The following is a 23,380-nucleotide window of genomic DNA, read 5'->3' on the forward strand; positions in this document are numbered from 1 at the left end:
ACTGATTAGAACAGAATAGAATAGAATAAAAAGAGAAAAACAGAACAGAGCAGAGTAGAACAGAGCAAATACAACAGAACAGAGAAGATGAGAATAAAGTAGAACAGAAAAATAGAATAGAACAGAATAGAATAGAATAAAAGGAATGAAAAGAGTAAATAAAGCAGAGTAGAACAGAGCAAATAAAATACAACAGAACAGAGCAGATGAGAATAACTTAATTTTCTGTAAAGCTGCTTTGCAACGACTTGTATCGTGAAAAGCACTATACGAATAAACTTGAATTGAACAGCTTAAAGCAGAATAGAATAGAATAGAATGTAGAGCATGGCGCTAGCAACAGCAAGGTCATGGGTTCGATTCCCAGGGAATGCATGAACTTGAATGCAGCGTAAGTCACTTTGGATAAAAGCATGTGCCGAATGCATGAATGTATATTTCTATAATAGAGTTGAGTCCATCCCACCTGTCCTCCGAGTGTTGGAGCAGCAGGATCTTGAAGTCGGGTGGCATTTCTCCCAGAATTCTCAGGTGGTTTGGGTTTATGGTCATTGTGAAAAGCGCTATACAAATAAACTTGAATTTAATAGCTTAAAGCAGAATAGAATAGAATGTCGAGCATGGCGCTAGCAACAGCAAGGTCATGGGTTCGATTCCCAGGGAATGCATGAACTTGAATGCAGCGTAAGTCACTTTGGATAAAAGCATGTGCCGAATGCATGAATGTATATTTCTATAATAGAGTTGAGTCCATCCCACCTGTCCTCCGAGTGTTGGAGCAGCAGGATCTTGAAGTCGGGTGGCATTTCTCCCAGAATTCTCAGGTGGTTTGGGTTTATGGTCAGGTGAGTGAAGGCCTGAAAGTGTGATCAAACACATGAGGCGTGGATCTGCTCTGTCTAGAGACGCTGCTCTCGATAAAGCAGAACCCTCACAAAACCATTCTGTCTAAACGCAAACCACTCTCCTTCTCACTTCATCTCTGTTCTCCTCTGAACGTTTCTCAGGAAGAATCACTTGTGACTGCGTTTCTTCACTTGTAAGTCACTTTGGATAAAAGCTAAAAGAATAAATGTAAATGAATATGTGCAGTCTGAAGGACTATAAACGAGCGACACACTGTTGTGCTCATGAAGTGTATAAGGAGGTTCTAGATTAACATGAAGAATGTATTAAACTCTTATCAGCTATGTACATAACATGAGTGCCAACTCCTCAGCAGCAAGAACACAACCCAACCTTCTTTGGCTAATTTGCATAAACTGTACTGACAAGCACTATATCCAATAGGAACAAAGAATATGTTTTCTCTGACATGTGATTGGTTTATAGCCAAACGTAAGAATACTACACACACGACTAGACCTTTAAGCATGAGGAATTATTCAGTTTTGTATAAATAATAATAAATGAAAACACACCATCTTCAACTTTTATTAATGCAAAACCACTAAACTGAGAGTTGCTTCCATGTTTAATTCTGAGTCATTCTGTGATGTTTAGCTCACTCATGTTTTTGCTTTATGAAAACACAGTAATTTTAACAGTCAAAGAAGTTAAAAAAGTTAGGTTAAAGGCAAGGTTAAAGGCAAGTTCCATTACTCTATATGGTGAAAATCTTTTTGTAATTGACTTAAGTTGCTTTGGATAAAAGCGTCTACTAAATGCATAAATGTAAATGTTAAAAACTAATAGATCTATGGTGACATTTCATGTAATTTTACAGTTTTTGGAAGTGAAAAAGAACTAGTCATCTTATAATTTACAGTGAAAAACATTAATTTACATTTCCAGATCTGTCAGTTCACATTGGATGGTTTTTCGTTGAAATAGTTTTTCTTATCAGTTATGTACATCAGAATCTTATGTAATATGTGATGTTATATTATATTAAATTAATGTTTATTGCATGCCGTGTGTGTTATCATGATGGTGTTTCATTTTTTTGTATTTGTATGAAATCATGCATCTTTTATATATTAGTATTTATCTCAACTTACATAAACACTATATTATATTATATTTTCTTTTTATTCTTAACTGTTTTAATACATTTTAAATCAAATTTTAATCTTTTTTATTCTTTGCATTTGTTACTTTTATTTTTGGATTATTTTAAATTGTTTTTGTAAAGCACTTTGAATTGTGTATGAAATGTGCTATATAAATAATCTAGCTAGCTTGCATGCTATATTATATTATATTCTGCAAGTTTAAGTTCAATCTGTAAACTTAAAATGTTTCCACTCTATTTTTTATGGTAGAATCCTGGAAACCACAAACTTCAACTTTAGTACCCAGCAAAAGGCAAAAATCACATGCACATGCACATTCATATGCACAAAACGAGGTGCATAACATGCTCACGGACCTGTTCTCACACATTTGAATGGAAAGTGCAGTGTCTGAACGCTCTGAGGAGGTGTATGTCATTAACAGGCTGTCAGCGCAGTACCTTGGAGAGAGCGCTGAGCTCTTGGTTCACTGCTGTCAGAGCGCCGCTGGGTCTGTGACCCTGTGAAGAGAGCAGCTTCCTCCGCAGGTTCAGCAGAGCACAGGTCTGAGACTCACCGACACTGGAGCAGATCGAGTGCAGGACAGACGACATCTCAGCACAGCACACGCCGCTCTGAGATCAGATCACACCAGTCTAGTGAGTAATAATCATCCGCTCAAACACAGTCACCAGAACTCTACATTCTCACAAACATATGAACATCACACACATGTGACACTGGACCACAAAACCAGACATAAGGGTCAATTTTTTGAAATTGAGATTTATACATCATTTATACATCACATAAATAAGCTTTCCATTGATGTATGGTTTGTTAGGATAGGACAATATTTGGCTGAGATACAACTATTTGAAAATCTGGAATCTGAGGGTGCAAAAAAATCTAAATATTGAGAAAATCACCTTTAAAGTTGTCCAAATGAAGTTTTGATGTATTTACGATAGGACATTTACAAAATATCTTCATGGAACATGATCTTTACCTAATATCCTAATGATTTTTGGCATAAAATGGTTTTGTGCTGCAGGGACACATACATATAACTACAGGCAAAAGAAGTGAAAATGTCAGTTTTGGTCGAATTTGAGGTTTTCACAAAAATTAGTTCATTAAAAGCACAATATGTAATTTTCACCACTAGAGGGCGCGTATTCAAAACAAACAAAGAGACAAAGGCGTAGTTAGATGATGCCGTGACTGAGTGTGGAATCATGGGAGTTGTGGTCTTCATCCCCACAGCCGATGCAATCCGACGGGACTCGGGCAGAAATCATGTTCATGGATGAGCTAATGATTTATTAACGTAGTAGAATGAAGCAGGGTGAGGCTGAAAGCCGTCGAAGCGAAACAAGGCGCTGAACGAGCGCGACACACGGCTGGAAAGAAGCGGAGCTTTTATTATGCCACAGTCGAGCGCTTCCGCTGCTTCCGGTCGTGCGTATGTGGGGTAAAGCAGCGCTGTTTTATCATACGGAAATCGAGGGGTTATGACGTCATTAGCAGGCGACACAATGACACTATGGACACGCTCCGTGTCACTAGTTAAAATTGCTTATTTCGCTGGATTTAAACATTCTTCGAAACATTTGGGATAATGTAAGTACACAAGTCAGCAATCACACTGCTCCAAATACTACTTAAACATCTACAATGACATCTTTAGTTGTACGTTTTCTGAGAGGAGTGTGGGAGTTTTCTGGACGACTGCTGCTGCTTCTCAAGTTGTAGGTCTATTGTTGCAAAGCGCAGCATTCAAGCTTTGTGAATATTCATATCGAATTCTCGATGACATGAGTCCAAAACAGTGGAATATGATTTTCAAACCCATGCTGAGGAAAACAAAACGATCACACTGACTAATATTTGCAAAGCGCGTGCATAAGATGCATCTCTCCGCGAGCGCGCGATCTCATTATAAAGTACATTATTGTGAAATATGTCTTGGCGAGATTCACACAAACATAATCTGTTATGTCTTACATGAGCGTTTAGTTAATGGTTGGGGAAAATCTGATGTGTAACATCATATTAGATCCATGTTTTACATTAGGTCTTAATTTAGATCTGTCTCAATGATAATCAAACATTAAAAGAAAAGACAGAATCACTCGCTAAAAAATAGCTCTATTGTGATTAATAATTTGGTAATTATTATTAAGAAATTAATTGAAAGAAAATATGCAACGTTGCTTGGTGGTTTTGCTTTGGAATCTACAAAAAACTTTCTCAATTTTACTCAAAATCAGCTGCTGACTCTATCGTCTTCAAACGGTTGTAGCTCAGTCATTTTTTGTTAGATTCCATATATAATTTTGAAGGTATTTTAATGGAGAATGTGAAGTCATTTTCGAAAGTTTGCTCATTCCGTCTCATTTTGCCAGCACGGGTCACATATACTGTATGTACATGCAGGTCACACAAAGAACAAGAGCATTTACGTTTAAAGGGACAGTTCACCGATAAATGACACTTCTGTCATAATTTACTCACTCTCAGATCGCAGCTCTGAAATCTCACTGAGATTTTCACTTATTTAAGCCAAGATGTCAAGATGTTGTGGCAGGTTTAATACAAAAAGTCACTGGTTCTTGCGTGTCTTTTATCTGACCTTGAATATGCAGGATTAGATTTGAAAGAAGGGGAATATTATCAGTCCATAATGACTTTGAGTTTGTTCCTCATATAATGCAAAAAGCTGTTATGACACTTTTGTTGCAGTGGAACAGAAAGTGTTTTTGTTTGTTTGTTTTTTGGAGATTAGTCATTATATGGATTTTTATTTATATTACATATTTTTTTGTGTTTTGAAAGAATAAAGAAAGCCATATGAGTTTTGGAACAACATAAGGGTGAGTAAATGATGAAAGTACATTTCTGGGTGAATTATTCCTTTAAAAATACAATTCGGCTGAAGGGTATTTACAATTACTAAAACTAAACTAAAACCACAAAAATGAATGAATGAATGAATAAAATTAATAAAATCAATCATTCTTGCAATAAAATAAACATTAACTGATATAAAATATATACAAGATACAAAGTTCTGCCATGAAACTCTAGAACGCGCAGTCCGATAGGTGTAACTCAATATGACATCATCATCACGTCACAGCCGATTGGTTCTCTCCTGTATCGGTAGCCAATGAGCTCGCTGCTCAACATTCAAATACTTGGCTAAGTGTTTGCTGTAGCAGTAGTAGTGCATTTTAGAAACAACTGAAATCAACATCTAAGATCCATATCGCTGTGTATATTGCGTGGTTTGCCAAATTTAAATAAAAAATGAGCAACCATAAACAAGGCTAAAATAAGTGTCATGTTAGCAGTTTGCATCGTATGCAGGAGCGAAATATTAAAGGGGTCATATGATGTGATTTCAATTGTTCCTTTCTCTTATTATTTTTAGCAACATCATATGACCCCTTTAAGCATATTAGCAGCAGCATTTAGCATCTGTGTTTATACAGCTGGAGCAAACGCAGTCTAGAGCATGTAATCGCTCTGAGGACACACAGAGGGTAACATACATGAAAACAGGTTAAATATAATAAGCATTCTTGAGTATGCATTCCAACCGGGGTTCGCTATATTCAGTGGCGTAATCTCAATGTCACGTTAGTTTAAATCTAGGGCTGATGTTTTATTAGCTGTACTGAGTGTGTGGTCGATTTCAGCTGCATGCAGCATCAGAAGCATGCACTTTTATAGCTCCTAATGGCTCTATACAATTAGACAATATTGTTATATTAATGACAGGTATCAAATGAATAACATATGATATTTGCTCAGGTGGGTGCGGGGGTCTTATCTATCAGATTGCAATGCATATTCTTGTTAACACTGTGAACATTACACATAGTGCGCGTCTAATTAGAGTTAAACCGGTCGGCGTGGTAGCCCAGGCGCACATAGTCATAAGCCACTAGTGTTAAGCCGGCCGGCGTGGTAGCCCGGGCTCACATGGCCATAGGGCCACTATTATTAAGCCTGTCGGCGTGGTAGCCCAGGCTCACATAGCCATAGGCCACTATTGTTAAGCTGCTCGGCGTGGTAGCCCGGGCTCACATAGCCATAGGCCTCTATTGTTAAGCCGGTCGGCGTGGTAGCCCGGGCTCACATAGCCATAGGCCTCTATTGTTAAGCCGGTCGGCGTGGTAGCCCGGGCTCACATAGCCATAGGCCTCTATTGTTAAGCCGGTCGGCGTGGTAGCCCGGGCTCACATAGCCATAGGCCTCTATTGTTAAGCCGGTCGGCGTGGTAGCCCGGGCTCACATAGCCATAGGCCTCTATTGTTAAGCCGGTCGGCGTGGTAGCCCGGGCTCACATAGCCATAGGCCTCTATTGTTAAGCCGGTCGGCGTGGTAGCCCGGGCTCACATAGCCATAGGCCTCTATTGTTAAGCCGGTCGGCGTGGTAGCCCGGGCTCACATAGCCATAGGCCTCTATTGTTAAGCCGGTCGGCGTGGTAGCCCGGGCTCACATAGCCATAGGCCTCTATTGTTAAGCCGGTCGGCGTGGTAGCCCGGGCTCACATAGCCATAGGCCTCTATTGTTAAGCCGGTCGGCGTGGTAGCCCGGGCTCACATAGCCATAGGCCTCTATTGTTAAGCCGGTCGGCGTGGTAGCCCGGGCTCACATAGCCATAGGCCTCTATTGTTAAGCCGGTCGGCGTGGTAGCCCGGGCTCACATAGCCATAGGCCTCTATTGTTAAGCCGGTCGGCGTGGTAGCCCGGGCTCACATAGCCATAGGCCTCTATTGTTAAGCCGGTCGGCGTGGTAGCCCGGGCTCACATAGCCATAGGCCTCTATTGTTAAGCCGGTCGGCGTGGTAGCCCGGGCTCACATAGCCATAGGCCTCTATTGTTAAGCCGGTCGGCGTGGTAGCCCGGGCTCACATAGCCATAGGCCTCTATTGTTAAGCCGGTCGGCGTGGTAGCCCGGGCTCACATAGCCATAGGCCTCTATTGTTAAGCCGGTCGGCGTGGTAGCCCGGGCTCACATAGCCATAGGCCTCTATTGTTAAGCCGGTCGGCGTGGTAGCCCGGGCTCACATAGCCATAGGCCTCTATTGTTAAGCCGGTCGGCGTGGTAGCCCGGGCTCACATAGCCATAGGCCTCTATTGTTAAGCCGGTCGGCGTGGTAGCCCGGGCTCACATAGCCATAGGCCTCTATTGTTAAGCCGGTCGGCGTGGTAGCCCGGGCTCACATAGCCATAGGCCTCTATTGTTAAGCCGGTCGGCGTGGTAGCCCGGGCTCACATAGCCATAGGCCTCTATTGTTAAGCCGGTCGGCGTGGTAGCCCGGGCTCACATAGCCATAGGCCTCTATTGTTAAGCCGGTCGGCGTGGTAGCCCGGGCTCACATAGCCATAGGCCTCTATTGTTAAGCCGGTCGGCGTGGTAGCCCGGGCTCACATAGCCATAGGCCTCTATTGTTAAGCCGGTCGGCGTGGTAGCCCGGGCTCACATAGCCATAGGCCTCTATTGTTAAGCCGGTCGGCGTGGTAGCCCGGGCTCACATAGCCATAGGCCTCTATTGTTAAGCCGGTCGGCGTGGTAGCCCGGGCTCACATAGCCATAGGCCTCTATTGTTAAGCCGGTCGGCGTGGTAGCCCGGGCTCACATAGCCATAGGCCTCTATTGTTAAGCCGGTCGGCGTGGTAGCCCGGGCTCACATAGCCATAGGCCTCTATTGTTAAGCCGGTCGGCGTGGTAGCCCGGGCTCACATAGCCATAGGCCTCTATTGTTAAGCCGGTCGGCGTGGTAGCCCGGGCTCACATAGCCATAGGCCTCTATTGTTAAGCCGGTCGGCGTGGTAGCCCGGGCTCACATAGCCATAGGCCTCTATTGTTAAGCCGGTCGGCGTGGTAGCCCGGGCTCACATAGCCATAGGCCTCTATTGTTAAGCCGGTCGGCGTGGTAGCCCGGGCTCACATAGCCATAGGCCTCTATTGTTAAGCCGGTCGGCGTGGTAGCCCGGGCTCACATAGCCATAGGCCTCTATTGTTAAGCCGGTCGGCGTGGTAGCCCGGGCTCACATAGCCATAGGCCTCTATTGTTAAGCCGGTCGGCGTGGTAGCCCGGGCTCACATAGCCATAGGCCTCTATTGTTAAGCCGGTCGGCGTGGTAGCCCGGGCTCACATAGCCATAGGCCTCTATTGTTAAGCCGGTCGGCGTGGTAGCCCGGGCTCACATAGCCATAGGCCTCTATTGTTAAGCCGGTCGGCGTGGTAGCCCGGGCTCACATAGCCATAGGCCTCTATTGTTAAGCCGGTCGGCGTGGTAGCCCGGGCTCACATAGCCATAGGCCTCTATTGTTAAGCCGGTCGGCGTGGTAGCCCGGGCTCACATAGCCATAGGCCTCTATTGTTAAGCCGGTCGGCGTGGTAGCCCGGGCTCACATAGCCATAGGCCTCTATTGTTAAGCCGGTCGGCGTGGTAGCCCGGGCTCACATAGCCATAGGCCTCTATTGTTAAGCCGGTCGGCGTGGTAGCCCGGGCTCACATAGCCATAGGCCTCTATTGTTAAGCCGGTCGGCGTGGTAGCCCGGGCTCACATAGCCATAGGCCTCTATTGTTAAGCCGGTCGGCGTGGTAGCCCGGGCTCACATAGCCATAGGCCTCTATTGTTAAGCCGGTCGGCGTGGTAGCCCGGGCTCACATAGCCATAGGCCTCTATTGTTAAGCCGGTCGGCGTGGTAGCCCGGGCTCACATAGCCATAGGCCTCTATTGTTAAGCCGGTCGGCGTGGTAGCCCGGGCTCACATAGCCATAGGCCTCTATTGTTAAGCCGGTCGGCGTGGTAGCCCGGGCTCACATAGCCATAGGCCTCTATTGTTAAGCCGGTCGGCGTGGTAGCCCGGGCTCACATAGCCATAGGCCTCTATTGTTAAGCCGGTCGGCGTGGTAGCCCGGGCTCACATAGCCATAGGCCTCTATTGTTAAGCCGGTCGGCGTGGTAGCCCGGGCTCACATAGCCATAGGCCTCTATTGTTAAGCCGGTCGGCGTGGTAGCCCGGGCTCACATAGCCATAGGCCTCTATTGTTAAGCCGGTCGGCGTGGTAGCCCGGGCTCACATAGCCATAGGCCTCTATTGTTAAGCCGGTCGGCGTGGTAGCCCGGGCTCACATAGCCATAGGCCTCTATTGTTAAGCCGGTCGGCGTGGTAGCCCGGGCTCACATAGCCATAGGCCTCTATTGTTAAGCCGGTCGGCGTGGTAGCCCGGGCTCACATAGCCATAGGCCTCTATTGTTAAGCCGGTCGGCGTGGTAGCCCGGGCTCACATAGCCATAGGCCTCTATTGTTAAGCCGGTCGGCGTGGTAGCCCGGGCTCACATAGCCATAGGCCTCTATTGTTAAGCCGGTCGGCGTGGTAGCCCGGGCTCACATAGCCATAGGCCTCTATTGTTAAGCCGGTCGGCGTGGTAGCCCGGGCTCACATAGCCATAGGCCTCTATTGTTAAGCCGGTCGGCGTGGTAGCCCGGGCTCACATAGCCATAGGCCTCTATTGTTAAGCCGGTCGGCGTGGTAGCCCGGGCTCACATAGCCATAGGCCTCTATTGTTAAGCCGGTCGGCGTGGTAGCCCGGGCTCACATAGCCATAGGCCTCTATTGTTAAGCCGGTCGGCGTGGTAGCCCGGGCTCACATAGCCATAGGCCTCTATTGTTAAGCCGGTCGGCGTGGTAGCCCGGGCTCACATAGCCATAGGCCTCTATTGTTAAGCCGGTCGGCGTGGTAGCCCGGGCTCACATAGCCATAGGCCTCTATTGTTAAGCCGGTCGGCGTGGTAGCCCGGGCTCACATAGCCATAGGCCTCTATTGTTAAGCCGGTCGGCGTGGTAGCCCGGGCTCACATAGCCATAGGCCTCTATTGTTAAGCCGGTCGGCGTGGTAGCCCGGGCTCACATAGCCATAGGCCTCTATTGTTAAGCCGGTCGGCGTGGTAGCCCGGGCTCACATAGCCATAGGCCTCTATTGTTAAGCCGGTTGGCGTGGTAGCCAAGGCTCACATAGCCATAGGCCACTATTGTTAAGCCGGTCAGCGTGGTAGTCCGGGCTCACATAGCCATAGGCTTCTATTGTTAAGCCGGTCGGCGTGGTAGCCCGGGCTCACATAGTCATAGGCCACTATTGTTAAGCATGTCGGCGTGGTAGCCAAGGCTCACATAGCCATAGGCCTCTATTGATAAGCCGGTTGGCGTGGTAGCCAAGGCTCACATAGCCATAGGCCTCTATTGATAAGCCGGTTGGCGTGGTAGCCAAGGCTCACATAGCCATAGGCCTCTATTGATAAGCCGGTTGGCGTGGTAGCCAAGGCTCACATAGCCATAGGCCTCTATTGATAAGCCGGTTGGCGTGGTAGCCAAGGCTCACATAGCCATAGGCCTCTATTGATAAGCCGGTTGGCGTGGTAGCCAAGGCTCACATAGCCATAGGCCTCTATTGATAAGCCGGTTGGCGTGGTAGCCAAGGCTCACATAGCCATAGGCCTCTATTGATAAGCCGGTTGGCGTGGTAGCCAAGGCTCACATAGCCATAGGCCTCTATTGATAAGCCGGTTGGCGTGGTAGCCAAGGCTCACATAGCCATAGGCCTCTATTGATAAGCCGGTTGGCGTGGTAGCCAAGGCTCACATAGCCATAGGCCTCTATTGATAAGCCGGTTGGCGTGGTAGCCAAGGCTCACATAGCCATAGGCCTCTATTGATAAGCCGGTTGGCGTGGTAGCCAAGGCTCACATAGCCATAGGCCTCTATTGATAAGCCGGTTGGCGTGGTAGCCAAGGCTCACATAGCCATAGGCCTCTATTGATAAGCCGGTTGGCGTGGTAGCCAAGGCTCACATAGCCATAGGCCTCTATTGATAAGCCGGTTGGCGTGGTAGCCAAGGCTCACATAGCCATAGGCCTCTATTGATAAGCCGGTTGGCGTGGTAGCCAAGGCTCACATAGCCATAGGCCTCTATTGATAAGCCGGTTGGCGTGGTAGCCAAGGCTCACATAGCCATAGGCCTCTATTGATAAGCCGGTTGGCGTGGTAGCCAAGGCTCACATAGCCATAGGCCTCTATTGATAAGCCGGTTGGCGTGGTAGCCAAGGCTCACATAGCCATAGGCCTCTATTGATAAGCCGGTTGGCGTGGTAGCCAAGGCTCACATAGCCATAGGCCTCTATTGATAAGCCGGTTGGCGTGGTAGCCAAGGCTCACATAGCCATAGGCCTCTATTGATAAGCCGGTTGGCGTGGTAGCCAAGGCTCACATAGCCATAGGCCTCTATTGATAAGCCGGTTGGCGTGGTAGCCAAGGCTCACATAGCCATAGGCCTCTATTGATAAGCCGGTTGGCGTGGTAGCCAAGGCTCACATAGCCATAGGCCTCTATTGATAAGCCGGTTGGCGTGGTAGCCAAGGCTCACATAGCCATAGGCCTCTATTGATAAGCCGGTTGGCGTGGTAGCCAAGGCTCACATAGCCATAGGCCTCTATTGATAAGCCGGTTGGCGTGGTAGCCAAGGCTCACATAGCCATAGGCCTCTATTGATAAGCCGGTTGGCGTGGTAGCCAAGGCTCACATAGCCATAGGCCTCTATTGATAAGCCGGTTGGCGTGGTAGCCAAGGCTCACATAGCCATAGGCCTCTATTGATAAGCCGGTTGGCGTGGTAGCCAAGGCTCACATAGCCATAGGCCTCTATTGATAAGCCGGTTGGCGTGGTAGCCAAGGCTCACATAGCCATAGGCCTCTATTGATAAGCCGGTTGGCGTGGTAGCCAAGGCTCACATAGCCATAGGCCTCTATTGATAAGCCGGTTGGCGTGGTAGCCAAGGCTCACATAGCCATAGGCCTCTATTGATAAGCCGGTTGGCGTGGTAGCCAAGGCTCACATAGCCATAGGCCTCTATTGATAAGCCGGTTGGCGTGGTAGCCAAGGCTCACATAGCCATAGGCCTCTATTGATAAGCCGGTTGGCGTGGTAGCCAAGGCTCACATAGCCATAGGCCTCTATTGATAAGCCGGTTGGCGTGGTAGCCAAGGCTCACATAGCCATAGGCCTCTATTGATAAGCCGGTTGGCGTGGTAGCCAAGGCTCACATAGCCATAGGCCTCTATTGATAAGCCGGTTGGCGTGGTAGCCAAGGCTCACATAGCCATAGGCCTCTATTGATAAGCCGGTTGGCGTGGTAGCCAAGGCTCACATAGCCATAGGCCTCTATTGATAAGCCGGTTGGCGTGGTAGCCAAGGCTCACATAGCCATAGGCCTCTATTGATAAGCCGGTTGGCGTGGTAGCCAAGGCTCACATAGCCATAGGCCACTATTGTTAAGCTGCTCGGCGTGGTAGCCCGGGCTCACATGGCCATAGGCCACTATTGTTAAGCCGGTCGGCAGAAAATATACTAAAAGACATAAATGAAAAAAAAATTTTAAATAAAAAAATAAAAACCAAAATAAAGTTAAAAGAAGAAAAAAATATATTATAGTTAAATAAAATTAAAACCATTAAACCATAAAAAAACATACACATTTATGGTACTTGAATAGTGAATAGTGAAAGTGCAGTCAGATGCAGTACCTGCAGCAGGGCGAGGTACTGTCCGCTGGCGCCGGGGTCGAACTGACCGTGACACTCCAGCAGATCTGTGCAGATGCGAGGAAGAAGATGAGGAAGGTCATGCTGAAGACTCAGACTCACAGCCTGAGAGAGAGTTTCACAGGCCTGAGCCAACAGCCGCTGCGCTGCCCTCCGCTCGCTCTGAAAACACACACACACACACACAGACACATACACACACACACACACACACACACACACCGAGAGTAAACATAAGAACAGACACAAAACTACAGGTCTGCACTTCCAAAGTTTTCACTGCTTCTCACTGGAGCCAAACTTAAACTTTACAGACGGAACGGCTAAAATCTGACGAATCCTCTTTTGGATTCCCAAAAGCATCAAGTGATTCATAAGTAGATATAGTTTAATTTTTGCACATATGCATTTGCGATTATTGGATAAAGATTTTGAACAATCATTTGATCCAAACCAATTTGTGTAAGAATCATTCAGATCGATTTATGCACCAATTCAACTGATTCATTGAAAAGAAGCGACTCAAAAGAGCGAATCAGGCACAAATTGGACATTACAATGCAACTTTTGCACATATGCATTTGTGCTTCCTAAATATGAATTTTAAACAACTGTTTTGATCAATCACTCAGATCGATTTGTGCAGCGATTCAACTGATTCATTAAAAAGAAGTGACTCAAAAGAGGCACTTTTGCATAAGTAGACTTAAGAATATACTGCTATTTCTAAAAATGTTGTATTTAAAACTAAAAACTTGCTAGAGGGATTTTTGGCCTTATTAACAGACAAGATGTTCTCCACAAGTGAGTTTGGTGGATCCTCAAAGGAGAAAATGACTCATAAATTAAATAAATGTTTAATATGTGCAATAGTGTTTGAGACTGCAGTCATAATGAATTACAGTATATTAAATCTATACTAGTGTATGTGTATAAAGTCTATGATATGGCCTCATTATGATAAAAGTGTGTGTGTTGATGTACCTGCAGCTCTGCACGTTTGCCAGCGTATTGTTTCTTCTCGGTTTCATTCATCTTCACTTGTTGGTCTTCATTATCTTCCTGGTTTTGCTCTCTCTCCTGGTCCTGATAGAACAGTGCTCATATTGAGTCTCTGTGAATCAATGCAGTCTGGAGAAAAGCTTCTTCAGCAGGGTGAATTAATGGAGCCGAAGTAAATTAGCCCCAAATGCAGAGTTTAATGACGTTCAATAGAGTTTAAACAGGTGGAGGAGAAAGAAAATCTATACTGTGACTTAAACGTCTGCTTATTTTCTTTTCAAACTATCTTAATAACAGTACATAATGATGCTGCTGCATGTGAGGCTGTCATTTTTAAAGACAGAATTATTTTTTTATATCATTATGACAAATAACAGAAGGTTCCCATCAATGGTCCATGACTTTTTCCTGACATTTCTAGTCATTTGTGATTACTTTAAACTATCGTTCAACCCAATTTGCTTAAGAATCATTTAGATTGATCTGTGAAGCAATTCAACTGACTCACTGAAAAGAAGCGACTCAAAGAGTAAATCGTGCACAAATTGGACATTACAATGCTGCTTTTGCACATATGCATTTGGGATTAATGAAAACGAATTTTAAACAATTGTTTTGATTCAAACCAATTTGCTTAAGAATCATTCAGATCAATCTGTGCAGCGATGCAACTGATTCATTGAAAAGAAGTGACTCAAAAGAGTCACTTTTGCACATGTGCATTTGATGCTTATAAAACATCATAGAGTAATGCATAACTAGAACTTTGTATATTCACTTGCAAACTTTCCATGAGATTTCTCAGGTCATTTTACCGTGTCGGGCTCGGTCCACAGTGCGGAGGGGTACAGCGGGTCTCTCTGCTGAGCTAAAATCCTCAGGCACCTTCCTATCATGCCGAGGGAGCGAGCCCTGGTCTCCACACAGTCCGGCGAGAGCGAACTGACAGCTGTGAGGTGAGTCAAAACCTCCTGAGCCAGAGACCGGCCCACAGCAGACCAGTCCTGAGCACAGAGGACAAGACACTGCTGGAATATGATGTGGAAGATATGTTTTCATAAAGAATATGAAGCCTGTTTTAGGGCCACTCTGATTCAAAATGACAAAATAATGCAAAAAGTACTGAAATATTATTTAGAATTGTAAAGCACATATAAAGCACATGAAGTCCTGGTATTATTTTGTAGTGAATTTAATTGATATAAAAAAAATTAAAATAATTGTGTCCACACAGGATGATTTTCTTTAGTATATTAACTAACACAATGCAACAAAACAACAACAAAAATCTTATAAAATAAAATGTATGTTTTTTTTTTCTTTCAAATGTAATGTTTCTATTATTTTCTTTTGATTTTAAGAGAAAATTAGATATTAACTGGGCATTTCTTCTTAAAATCTTCTCAGACCTGTGTTTAGTGAATATACAGAACTGTTCAAATTTTTTTTAAAAATGTTTTTGAAAGAAGTCTCTCTTGCTCACCGAGGCTGCATTTATTTGATAAAAAAATACAGTAAAAATTCTGAAATATTATTACAATGTAAAACAGCTGTTTTCTATGTGAATATCTGTTAAACTGTAATTTAAACCCAGGTTCACTCAGAACTGGTCACATTAGGTCAGTAAAATAGGACACAAACTTCATTTCATGTTTATTTTAGCATAATATTGTGCTTTTTGTAGTTTATTCTAGCAGTAATCTTCATTCTGATCTGCTTTGGTTTGACAGCAGCCCTCATTAAATCCTGACTCTCAATCAACATCCATTGTTTTCTGGGTTCTGCTGATCGTTAAAGTCGATATGAATCAGAGTTCAACCTGACATATTAATACAAGTGGAAACAACAATGTTAAGTGTGTTTCTTATCAGAATGAAGTCAGATCTGAAGAGTATTTACTCGTCAACGGCTGCATCATGGACAGCAGCAGCTAAAAATCTAGTTATTACATTCTGATGAAAATTACAACAAACATAATTTTTTTGAGTAACAGACACTGATGAATCCCTCCAATTAAGACCAAGAACATGAATTTATAAAGAACATGTTTACACCACCTTAGGGATGGGCGATACCACTTATCTTGTTTTCGATACGATACCGATACTTTTAAAGGCAAGTATCGTCGATATCGATACCGATACTGATACTTCTAAACTGAACTTTATCAATTATGAAATTTATTCAATTATTAAATTACTAAGAGTAAAATGGTTAATGGTACCCACTTAACTTTATATTTGAAATGCATTTTAACATTCAAGAACATGTTTACACCACCTTAGGGATGGGCGATACCACTTATTTTGTTTTCGATACGATACCGATACTTTTAAAGGCAAGTATCGTCGATATCGATACCGATACTTCTAAACTGAACTTTATCAATTATGAAATTTATTCAATTATTAAATTACTAAGAGTAAAATGGTTAATGGTACCCACTTAACTTTATATTTGAAATGCATTTTAACATTCAATATGCTTTAACTGCAACTTATTAGGTTATAATTAAAATATGTTTCCTGGTAACCATGGAAATCTACAAATTCTACAGTTGAACTACGGTCACTTTAGTAAAACCATGGTTTATTTTCATAAGCGACTGCAGTGACAGGCTGTTGCATGCATAAAATACAGCCTTTTTATTCTGACAGTGTATGATTTATATTAACATTACAGAATAGAACATGATCAATATGAACGTTTAACGCTAAATTTAAATACATGTAATTGCTCAAACTATGTAAGCTACCATTTCAATTTGTTTATTGTGAAATAACTCAAACATATGTTTTTTCTGTCCTCTGATAAGCATTGTTTTGGGCTGCCGTTCCCAAAAGATACAGTACTTTTGGGAAACGCAGCCCTGTTTGAATGCACTGTCAGAAGTGAGTGAACGCTCTACGTGATCGATTGGTTCTTTCTTGCAACATTTGCGTGCGTTCAGACGAGTAGGAAAATAGTTTATCCTATCGATATTTTTTATTTGAGTATCGATACTTTCAGTATTATTATACTATCAGTATCGATATATTGATACTTCAGGATCGATTCACCCATCCGTACACCACCTGAAATGTCTTATGAAATTGAAGTCATTTGTTTGCACTCTTAAATCGGGAATGTGAAAAAGCGTATAGAAACCAGAGTCAGTGAAAGTGCTTCTCACACACACGCACACGCACACACTCTCGCTCTCACACACACACACACACACGCACACACATACGCGCGCACACACACACACACACACACTCTCACATTCACACGCTGTCTCTCTCACACACAAACACACACACACACGCACACACACACACACTCTCACACACACACACACTCTCACACTCTCACACTCACAAAAACAGGAAAAACAGGAGTGAAAACAGGAAATGACCCGACAACAAGGTCTTACAGGAGCGACCTGCTCACAAATGAATGATGTGATGACCGTCAGAAGCACCTCAGTGAACCGGAAAACACTTCTGATGCCATTCAATTTAATCGCTCCAAAATATTCATGAAAGGACAGACATGAATATATTATATATATATGTATGTTATATATAATTAATTTCTTTAATTTTAGTAATTTTAGTTGTTTTTAATTAATGTTTTTTTAAATGTCTAGATATTTTTTATATTTTTATTATTTTAAAAATACTATCTTTACATTTTAATGTTGTATCTATATTTTTAATAAATAAATTATATATTATTTAATATTTTAATTTATTGCTATAATAATTTTAATTTAGTACTACTTTAGTTTTGGTTATTTTAGTACATAAAGTCAAACTAAATGAGCATGAAAAAATGTTGCTTTGGCAGCTAGAAATGTAAAATATGTTTAATATGTTTTGTAATTTTATCTCAGTTTAATGGTTTCAACGTAATGAGTGATGTTTACGTTCAGCATGCGCACGCTGTCTACTGAACATAAAGAGCACTGATTACATTGATTACGTTCTGGGACACTCTCCAAAATGTTGGAAGACGGTAACTCGAGGAGAAGAGCTGCTGAATAAATTATGTTATTATTGTTTGCGCACAAAAAGTATTCTTGTAGCTTTGTAAAATTACGGTTGAACCGCTGATGTCACACGGACTATTTAACCGATGTCCTTGCTACGTTTCTGTGCGTTGATCGTGTTCGAATCCTTGCTGTCTATGAAGGGTTAGAGAGCTCTCGGATTTCATCAAAAATATCTTAATTTGTGTTCCGAAGATGAGCGAAGGTCTTACGGGTTTGGAACGACACGAGTGTGAGTAATTAATGACAGAATTTTCATTTTTGGGTGAACTATCTCTTTAAGAAGGTTTCAAATTATTGAAGAAAAATTGAGGGGCTTGACAGAATAACCATATTTGACATATTATACAAAAGTGAATATAGAAGCCAAACATTCTCTCTGAAATATATTTGAGTGAACAATTTCTCGGCATGGTCTCGGTTAGATTTATTGTCTTTCAGGGTGGCAGCTCCATCTGCTGTAGGTGGAGGATCAGTGTAAAAGAAGAATTAATTTCCACTGCAGGCATTAAATCAGCTGTTTTCTGATTTATGCAGGATCCAACAGACGAATACCTGCAAACAAACAGCACTTCGGTGCATTTGAAGGGATAATTCACCAAAAACGATCATTTACTTGCCATACAGCAATTTGTTTTGGGCCAAAATATATTTTAAATATATGCTAAATATATGTTGTAAACAGTGAAGCTCAATGAAATATACTTTTGAAATTGAAAATATATTTAGTGTCAACCTTCACATAACAAAATATATTTTAAAATGCATTTCAGAGGCAAGAAAACTATTTTTTATATGATCATATAAATAATATTATATATATTTGTATACACACACATATACATATACATATACATATATATATATATACAACAGTTCTTTCTGGTCCTCGAATCTGATTGGCTGATAACAGTGCAATATTAGAGTGATATCAGACCTCCAACAGCCGTTTTACAGTTTGTAATCGTATCCCTCCGCTTGCGGTACTTCTTACAGCGAGTGTCACGGCGGACGCCCAAATCCAGTATCATTTTATAAATATTACTGTTTTTGTGTCACGGAATGTAGTTTTAAGAGGTTTTCAGGCGAGAATGTACTTGTTTATAGTTCAAATATGCAGTTTGTTAATAAAGATAACGTATATTTGAAAATTTGCTTCGACGTGTGAGCTCCAGAGCGTCAGCGGCCATTCATCGCTCATGAACCCACAGAGAGAGCGCCTCACCTCAGCCAGATCTTCTGGAATTTACCGCTGGCTCTGATGTCTCTGTGGTGGTTACACATGAGATATAATTCGTTATGGGTAAATCTAACAGTTTTCTTTGGTCTCATTAGTCTATTATTTGTTCCAGAGAAGATAGTTTTGGCAAAATCTCATGTTTATGTAAATTCAATGCTGTATATCAGAGCGCTGCCTTTGTACTTTTGACTGAATTGCCTAGCAACTTTTATGATGGCTGTTGTTGTTGTTTATTAAATATTATTATTCAATAAATAATATTCTATATAAATTACAGTATTTAGTAATAGTGTTTAGTATTGAGAAACGGTGCATGTTCGTGATGGTGATTTTAGTTACATTGTTCCTCCATTAGGCTGCGTTTACACTGGCACAAAAAATCCGATCTTTCGCTCACATCTGACACAGACCGGAATTTGTTGCACACGTGTAAACGTAGGTGTGCTATTTGATAGCAATATTTCTCAGCAATGAGGTGATAACTTAGCAGTTTTTGTAATTAAACCAGCTTGTTTGCAATGCTTCACAATCGCTCGCTCGCACGTGGGTGTATGCGTTCGTTCGTTCGTTCACTCTCAGATGTTAGATGGTGACAAGAGACGTTTTTATGAGTGAGTCAGCAGTAAAGACTTTTATACCGAAAAACGCTATAAACTGAAGTATTTTGTTTCAACAACAGCTTGACGCAGCGAACAAATGCACTGAGCAGCAAAATCACTGATATCAGAAAGGATATTAACGTTACGACAAAGATAATGCTTTCCTCAGCAGATATTGAAACTAATGTTTATTGTGAATATGAGATTGATCTGAAGAATGAATGCTGCTAATTACGACATTTACTTTTTATGGAAAGTAATGCATTACGTTACTTTTTTGTTACTTTTTAAATCTGGACAGGGCTTGCTTGTTTGTTTTTATGATATCAGAAAGGATATTAACGTTACGACAAAGATAATGCTTTCCTCAGCAGATATTGAAACTAATGTTTATTGTGAATATGAGATTGATCTGAAGAATGAATGCTGTAGCAGATGCAGGTAATCACACTCACTCAGTCCATCTCTCTCTCATAATACTCTACATAATACAGCAAGCTTTTAATACAGTAATACAATTAGCTTTCAATGAAGCAACTCAACGTTCCTTCGTTACTAGTTCTAAAGTGACTAGTAACGTCACACTTGTGCCGTCGAACTGTTGTATAAACTCAATATCACACTCGTAGACATGAGATATGGCTGTATATCGGCACGGCTGTGATTACCTACGGCCGAATCACAGCCGTGCCGATATACAGCCATATCTCACATCTACGAGTGTGATATTGCTCATATAACATATATTTTACTCTCTTAATTGTTTAGCTTTTTATAATGCATTATCTTCTTATCGATCCACCGGTTCACATTTACAGCTCTGCGTGTTTTGCAGCGCTCATATTTATTTAATGAAATCATAGCCTTTTGAAGTTTAATCGTCACATTGAGCCATATCGCAATTCTGGTCTTTCCGTCCCCAAATTTAAGACCTCTTGAAATCATAATACACACAATTTCCTTAAGATTATATGGGCAAACGAACTTGTTAAACTGTCAACTTTAGATTTAAATCTATGGCAGAAGGAAGTAGTTCTGCATAAAAGAGGGTTTTCAAAGACACTCCGTTGTTGTTTCTTATGTATTTACACACTTGTGCCGTCAAACTGTTGTATAAACACAATATCACACTCGTAGACATGAGGTATGGCTGTATAGCACACTGTGATTACCTACGGCCGAGTCACAGCCGTGCCGATATACAGCCATATCTCACATCTACGAGTGTGATATTGAGTTTATACAACAGTTCGACGGCACAAGTGTGTAAATACATAAACAACAACAACGGAATGTCTTTAAAAGCCCTCTTTTGAATCCTTCTGCCACAGATTTAAATAAAAGTGCGACAGTTTAACAGCTGAGCCCAAGCCTCCGTTACTAAATGCGTTTATAATTTTGTTCAGTGTGTATATATATATATATATACATACAGTGTTGGGGAAAGTTACTTTTAAAAGTAATGCATTACAATATTGCGTTACTCTCGTATGGTTGAACTGAATCATCGAAGGTCAGAAGCAAAGACATTGGTTAATAGAATGGGATTAAATACATAAAGGATATTTGTGTTGTTTAACATTTAATTATTGCAGGTTGATTATTATTGTGTGTGTGTGTGTGTGTGTGTATGTGTATACAAATATATACAAATATTATATATATTTATATTCATTATATATTATATTTATATTTTTTATATATTTAAAAAAATATACAAAACTAGCCCAAAATATACTGGCAAAAAATATATTTACACACATATTTTGAAACATTTTAGCAAACATTTTTTTTGGGCCATTTTTGTGTATATTTAAAAAAAATATGTATTTATTTATTTATTTAATTAATTTCACCATATTGGTCATGACTTTCTTCTGTGGAACACAAAAACCAGAAGAAATCCATATTTATGGAGCTTTTTTCATTGTTGTTTTTGGAGCTTGAACATCTCTGATCACGGTTTGCTTTCACTGTATGGAAAAAGAGCAGCTTGGAGATTCTTCAAAATAGCTTCTGTTTGACAGGTTTGGAAGGTGAATAAATGACGACAGACTATTTTAGCATGAACTAATTCTTCAAATGGAAGAAGTGCAAACAGCACAAGAGTCTAATTACTTTAGCAATTCAGATTTCCACATTTGGTCAACGTGTTCATTGCCCTCTTTTCATAAATATGAGCACCCAGAGAGCTTTGTAATAAGATAATCCGTTTGGGAAAATGAAAATCCATAATGCAGCATGAGGCAAAATGAATTAGCACGTCGTTTAGAGGAGCCGTGTGCTGTTTGGCACGCTGAACCTGACAGGGCCCAGAAAACCACCGGGTCGCGTCACAGCAAGCTTAACGAACGCCACACCAAATCACATTTCCCATCTGCTAATCGCGTTTGTTCCTCTGGAAACAAACCGTGTGTGTTTTGTCCTTTAGAGTTCACATTAGCGCATGCGAAGGAACGGCAAACGACAAACAAACGAGATTATCGAAAGTGTGGAGGAAATTCATGTCACACGCTTCTGAGAGATAATTGAGACATTCAAATGAATACGCAAAGTCTCCAAAATATATTAAAATAGAAAACAACATAGAAACAGAATGAAAAAAAAAACGGAATAAAAAATATTTAAAACATGTATAGAATATTTTTTGTATTTAGACAATTATTTTAAATTGTTTTAATATTATTTCAAATATTAATATTTTTAAAATAAAATAAATATATAATAGAACAGAGATATTTTATATGACAAAATTATGCCTATTTTTAGAACAATTTGTATTTAGACAATTATTTTAGATTGGTTTTAAATTATAATAATATTACACAGTATTACTGTTTTACTTTAAATTTACTTTAATATAAAATTAGTGTCTCTAAAATGTTAAAATGGAAAACAGAATAGAAATGATTTATTATTATATAATTATTTTAAATTGTTTTATCATTATTTTATACTTTAATAATACTTCACAATATTTACTGTTTTACTGTGTGTATAAATGTGTGTGTGCATAGATAGATAGATTTCAATGTGAATAATATTTCACAATAATATTGTTTTACTGTGTGTGTGTGCGTGTAGTTATTTATTACTAGTGTAAACTAAACACTGTTGAGCTACAGTCAAGGTGAAGTGTGTCATTTATTTCCCGCTGGTATAAATTCTGCAGATTTTTGTCCAAAATTAGCACAGACAATCTAAAAAAAATCTGTACAGAAGTGATCATTAAAAACATCTCGTACCTCATGAGGTGGAAGAACATTGAGGACATCAGTGAGAACTTGCTCCTGAAGAGAGACAGCACTCTTCATCAGGCTGAACGCGTCCAGAAGGTGGCGCTGTTTCTCTTCTGCACTCGATGAGTGAACAGCCAGGATTCTTGATGAAAGAGACAAAAATCACACATCTGATTCCAGCAGCATGTATTCACTTCAGGGAAATTACTCTTATAACTGAGAGACATGGAATTAAATGAGTGCACATGGGATTTTGTGGCTTTAACAACTAATTTGTCACACAAGAGGAGCATTACAGTGCAAAAAGCTGAAAGGTGATTAAAATAGGTCATGAAGATCTCCAAGTCATATTTGACCCCAAAGTCACAAGAAAAATACGAAAAATACACACAACCAGTCAAAAGTTTGGAATAATTAAAATTTTTAATATTTTTCACGTTGTGTGTGTGTGTTTTTCATGTTGTTCACCTGACTGTGTTTGCATGTTCACCTGAGTGTGTTTGCGTGTTCCCCTGAGTGTGGTCCCCTGAGTGTGATCACCTGAGTGTGTTGGCGTGTTCACCTGAGTGTGTTTGCGTGTTCACCTGAGTGTGTTTGCGTGTTCACCTGAGTGTGTTCACCTGAGTGTGTTGGCGTGTTCACCTAAGT

General features: G+C 41.5%; 2 protein-coding genes across 2 annotated transcripts in view; both read right to left on the reverse strand.

Annotated features, from left to right (window-relative positions):
• The window catches only part of LOC107744972 (cilia- and flagella-associated protein 46-like), a 23,651-nt gene extending 23,099 nt beyond the window's left edge, over positions 1-552 (reverse strand). The window contains exon 1 of the mRNA XM_016558807.1: positions 467-552. Within this exon, the coding sequence (XP_016414293.1) occupies positions 467-552 (86 nt within the window). The remainder of the gene's footprint in view (positions 1-466) is intronic.
• A 137-nt stretch (positions 553-689) lies between these two features.
• The window catches only part of LOC107744981 (cilia- and flagella-associated protein 46-like), a 26,668-nt gene continuing 3,977 nt past the window's right edge, over positions 690-23,380 (reverse strand). Inside the window, exons 5-10 of the mRNA XM_016558818.1 lie at positions 22,739-22,874; positions 14,437-14,625; positions 13,604-13,705; positions 12,602-12,781; positions 2,456-2,629; positions 690-857 (exon numbers count right to left, since the gene is read on the reverse strand). Coding sequence (XP_016414304.1) covers positions 690-857; positions 2,456-2,629; positions 12,602-12,781; positions 13,604-13,705; positions 14,437-14,625; positions 22,739-22,874 — 949 coding nt within the window. The remainder of the gene's footprint in view (positions 858-2,455; positions 2,630-12,601; positions 12,782-13,603; positions 13,706-14,436; positions 14,626-22,738; positions 22,875-23,380) is intronic.

This window comes from Sinocyclocheilus rhinocerous, unplaced genomic scaffold (assembly GCF_001515625.1).
Source record: "Sinocyclocheilus rhinocerous isolate Xijiao unplaced genomic scaffold, SAMN03320098_v1.1 scaffold881, whole genome shotgun sequence".
Classification (NCBI taxonomy): Eukaryota; Metazoa; Chordata; class Actinopteri; order Cypriniformes; family Cyprinidae; genus Sinocyclocheilus; species Sinocyclocheilus rhinocerous.